The 5,000-nt window shown below is 38.9% G+C and overlaps 1 protein-coding gene across 1 annotated transcript in view; it reads left to right on the forward strand.

The window, feature by feature from the left end:
* Nucleotides 1-2,998: 2,998 nt before the first annotated feature.
* Nucleotides 2,999-5,000, forward strand: part of LOC143284095 (uncharacterized) — a 10,798-nt gene continuing 8,796 nt past the window's right edge. The window contains exon 1 of the mRNA XM_076590739.1: nt 2,999-3,137. Coding sequence (XP_076446854.1) covers nt 3,114-3,137 — 24 coding nt within the window. The 5' untranslated portion in view covers nt 2,999-3,113. The remainder of the gene's footprint in view (nt 3,138-5,000) is intronic.

The following is a 5,000-nucleotide window of genomic DNA, read 5'->3' on the forward strand; positions in this document are numbered from 1 at the left end:
TGTTTGTGTGTTATGTGTGTATGTGTGCGTTTCTTTCTTTCTTACTTCCTTCTTTCTTTGTATGATAGAAAAAAAATTACACCAAGTAGATTTATCATTCTATCAGTTCTACTGGTTGATGTGTGGCAGTAGAGCTACCAGCCGGAATCCTTCTGAACACTGTCACTTCAGAGAACTCCAAGAACTTCAGAGAACTCACAGAGAACAGTTCTCATATAACATACCACGTTATCGCTATGTTCATCGCCTGTGTTGGTAAAATCTACCACATTGTTCCATCCTGGTAATTTACACGTGCTTGTATTAGGATGGTATCTACATGTTGGCTTTATGAAACAAGGGTCATATGCTGGTAGTTTTATGTTAAATAGGATTACTCTCGTGCAGTGGCAGGATGATTATATTAGCTCTCTCTGTCTCTCTCTGTCTGTCTGTCTGTCTGTCTGTCTCTCTCTCTCTCTCTCTCTCTCTCTCTGTGTGTGTGTGTGTGTGTGTGTGTGTGTGTGTGTGTGTGTGTGTGTGTGTGTGGTGTTAGAGAAACCATCTGAGAGAGAGAGAGAGAGTCTTTGTGTTTTTTGTGTGTGCCTGTATGTGTATGTGGGTGATATAGATAGACAGACAAACAGATAGATAGATAGATATACAGATAGACAGACAGATAGACAGACAGAAACATAGATAGATAGATAGATAGATAGATAGATAGATAGACAGATTGATAGATAGATGGATATACAGACAGACAGATATATAGACAGACAGAAACATAGATAGATAGTTAGATAGATAGATAGACAGACAGACAGACAGACAGACAGGCAGGCAGATATAATTACAAATGAAAAATTCTATAGAGAATGGCACAAAGAAAATGATTTGCATCCAAGGAAAAGGGGGATTCAATGACAGACAGAGTGAGACACATCCACAGCAAAAGCCTAATGCACACAAACAATCCCCTCATATCTGTTTTACCACCACCCCCCACCCGGCCCCCCACCACACACACACACACACACACACACACACGCACACACACGCACACACACACACACACACACACACACACACACACACACACACGAAACCAGCCTGTACTTTTTTTTTCGTTTTTTTTTTAAAATTTATTTATTCACATTCAACATTATGATAGACGCACACACTTCAAAAAGCTTTTCTTGCTGGTTTTTGTTTGTTTTAAAGAAAAAAGCAAGAGCAATGAATTGAATAAAACAACATAAAAACATACACAAAAAGAGCACAATATTTTTCCTCGCATTTTCCATTTAAGAAAAAAAAGATTTTATTCCCGAAATCGCACAAAACACAAACTAAAAACTCGCAACACAAAACCCAGTTCATGAGCAAAATACCATCATGACTCAATACACAGCCTTGAACAGGCCGTTGCCATAACCAAAGCCATAACCTTTCCCATAGGCGGGTTTGCCATTGCCGTATCCTTTGCCATAGACATGTCTATTGAAGGGGAATCCGTATCCCTTGCCATAACCGTATCCGTTCGCGAGGTATCCGTATCCCTTGCCATAAACATGTCCGTTCGCTGGGAGCACGTAGCCCTTTCCATAGGCTAGTCCCTTGTTATAGCCGTACGCATTGACGGGGTATCCGTATCCCTTTCCATAGCCAAATTCCTTGCCGTAGCCATATCCACCAATGGGATATCCGTATCCGTTTTCCTGAAACAACGCGACGGTTTAGAACACATTGGAAGGAAAGTTTTGAAGACATGTTGCACTATCAGTGTCGCGACGCGCTCTCCCAGGGGAGAGCAGCCCGAATTTCACACAGACAAATTTGTTGTGACAAAAAGAGTAAGTACAGGTACAATGCAATGTTTCTTTTAGCGAAAGAGATGAAAAGAAAATATTCCTTAAGATTTCCTTAAGCAGTGTGACAAAAAATTGCCTCGAAGCTGACATTCTAAAGTCTGTATTATTGATCGAAAGTTCAATCAGTCCAGCTGCTTGTGAGAAATCACCTGATACCACTCGACTCCCCCCCCCCCCCACCCCACCCCCCCAATCCCCCAACACATACATATAACCACCACCACTACAATTGCAATCGCCACTACCACTATAGCCGTATCACGTACGTACGCACGCACGCACATACACACAGACACACACATACGCACAAACTCACAAGCATACACACAAGCAGTGATTCGCCGTAAATATGTATGCGTCAAGGCACATAAACTACAAGCTGAATACCAACCACCGAAGTGACAGTAGCAGTGCCGAGTCTCCACTGGTGCGTGATCTCATGGGGACCTAACATTCCATAGCTCTCGATGAACTGCTGACAGCTGGAGGATGGCAGGAGAGCTTGTGGGTATGGCTGTTTATGGAAAGGAAGTAGGGGGTGAGCGGCGTTGACGTAGTATATCACTGACGGTGGGGCAACAACCAAAAATATGGTGTATGCCCTGTACGTTCAGATGTACTATAATTTTGACATTGTAATACTTCATGAGTTACACGGGCACACACACTCACATAAACACACACACACACACACACACTCTCTCTCTCTCTCTCTCTCTCTCTCTCTCTCTCTCTCTCTCTCTCTCTCTCTCATACACACACTCTCTATCACTCTCTATTACTCTCTCTCTCTATCTCTCTCTCTCTCACACACACACACACACATACACACACTCTCTCTCTTTCTATCACACACACACACACACACACACACACACACACACACACACAACTGCCATCATCACCACCACGACCATTCCAAAATAACAGACCCCACAAGGTCAGATGTTGCTCTGTAAAAACTGGACATGAAAAAGGTTACACCACATTAAATTTTTCCCAGCCACACTCAGGGAAGCCACTTTGCAATTCATCCAGCAAAAGCCTCGCAGGATTTACTGCCGTCTCCTCTCTGGTGCGGCGCGATGTTATTGTTCCCACCCGTGACCAATAAACATTTTTACTCACTTGTTTGCCTAGCTGTTTAAAGCAGGTTTGTACACTTTCCTCACGAACTCCGAAAGAGCGAGTTCGAAGTATTGTTGACGCTGGGAACTTTTGTATTTCCTTCTTTGGGCAACGCTTCCCAAGTTGCTCAAAATGCGGAGCTCGATTAACAAGGGGGTGAGTACAAAATGACTTTGGCAGTTATATTTCTTATTTCATACTGACTTCTCAACGCCTTGTTTTCGGAAACGATATACGGCACACAAGCCAACAATTGTATACTTACTGTTTGAGCGATTTGGGAGACATGTTATGCAGTTTCGCATTATTTCGTGTATTGTTTTCATTCCATTTTTCATAATGCTAATATCTATGTCGAAAAATCAATGTGTTTTTTATGTGCTGTTTCATAAAAAAAAAAAAAAAAAAAATTTAAATTTCGGAAAGTGGTAAGTGTCTTAACTCGCTACAAAGTTAGGTACTCTGAAACCGGTAGATACCCATTATACATTCAAACCTTTACAAAATGTATTAGATACTGGTTAAAACTCACCAGGATGGATGAAAATCGTATCCTTAAAAAGAGAGGCAAGGCCTTCAAGACTCACTTGTAATACACTTAAAAAAAAAAAAAAAAAAAAAAATATATATATATATATTTTTTTTTTTTATATGTATATATTTTTTTTATTATATATATATATATATATATATATATATATATATATATATATATATATATATATATATATATATATATAATCGTTAAAATGTGTTTGCATTTGTTATTATAAAGCTTCGGGTAAAAAAAAAAAAAAAAAAAAGTCCTGACAGCAGATTCAAACCCCGTGTTTTCGGGTGAGAAGAAACTGTCTTACCCATTACACTATCGTGGCTCCTTAACTGATGTTCTAAAATATAATATTTAAACATGCTTTTTAAAGGGCGATAAATCGATTGCGGTATTTTCAGTGAGAACGCTATTTAAATCATATTGTTTTGGTGTATCTTGGGCATTCAAAAATCTTTAAGGGCAATTAAAGATTCTTTTTAAGTCCGCGGTAAAGGAGACGTGGCTATCGCTGCAATCACAATGCAACATTTAGCCGTTTTCTCTAGATCTAGATAGATGTGCAAGTTTAGTAACACCCACCGGGAATGTACTGAGAACGACATGGTCGATTCAATTTCTCTTTTATGTTCATTCTAGTTTTATAGATTGAAAGTTGATATGAAAATTGAGTATTTTGTTAAACCAATAACATGTAGAGCCAAGTCCAAGTACTTCCTAAACGTCGTATGAAGTGAAAAGGACTTCATTTTGAGAAAAGTCAAGACTGGAATTTTTTTCGTTTCATCAACTCGCATGGTTTATTATTTTTAACGGGGGGTAGTGAATTCCGACTGATTTTGTTGATATTTTTATCGTGGCAGTTTGATGAGGCGTTCACAAATCTTTCTCAGAATAAATACTTAACGGTCTCCTTCTCCAACTTTCCATCACATGTTATCGTGTATTGTCGATTGAATATAGGATTGAACGGGCAGGTCAACAACTTGAAACAAAATGGCGTTCTTCGTTCGCGAGGAATATGAGCACGCGCTTTGAATATGTATAAATATGTGTACGCAATTGATTTTTGCCCATGACCTTCAGGGCTCAGCCAATAGATCTATTAAGTCCGCTCGTAGTATTGATTTTAGTATTTTCCGAAAAAGACCACTTGGGCGAATGAACATAGTGAAAGCCCTGTACACTGAGAGTAAAACACACAAGTTTTTTTATGTATTGAGTATAATTTCAAAATGTAATGTTTAAGATGAGAAAGATCAGCTTAAAGCAAATTAACCCCCCTAGCATTAATTACAGATTAATTTCCCGTTTTTACTATCTGCACCAAAGACATGCAAAATAAATATAACTTCCATGTTTAGCAAAAGAAGTTCCTGTTTGAACAAAAAATGATAAAAATTACTGCTCTTGTTGTGTCAGAACATCAGATCAAAGTGCCAAGTTTAGAGAATAAAAAAAATATATAT

This window comes from Babylonia areolata, chromosome 7, assembly GCF_041734735.1.
Source record: "Babylonia areolata isolate BAREFJ2019XMU chromosome 7, ASM4173473v1, whole genome shotgun sequence".
NCBI lineage: Eukaryota > Metazoa > Mollusca > Gastropoda > Neogastropoda > Buccinidae > Babylonia > Babylonia areolata.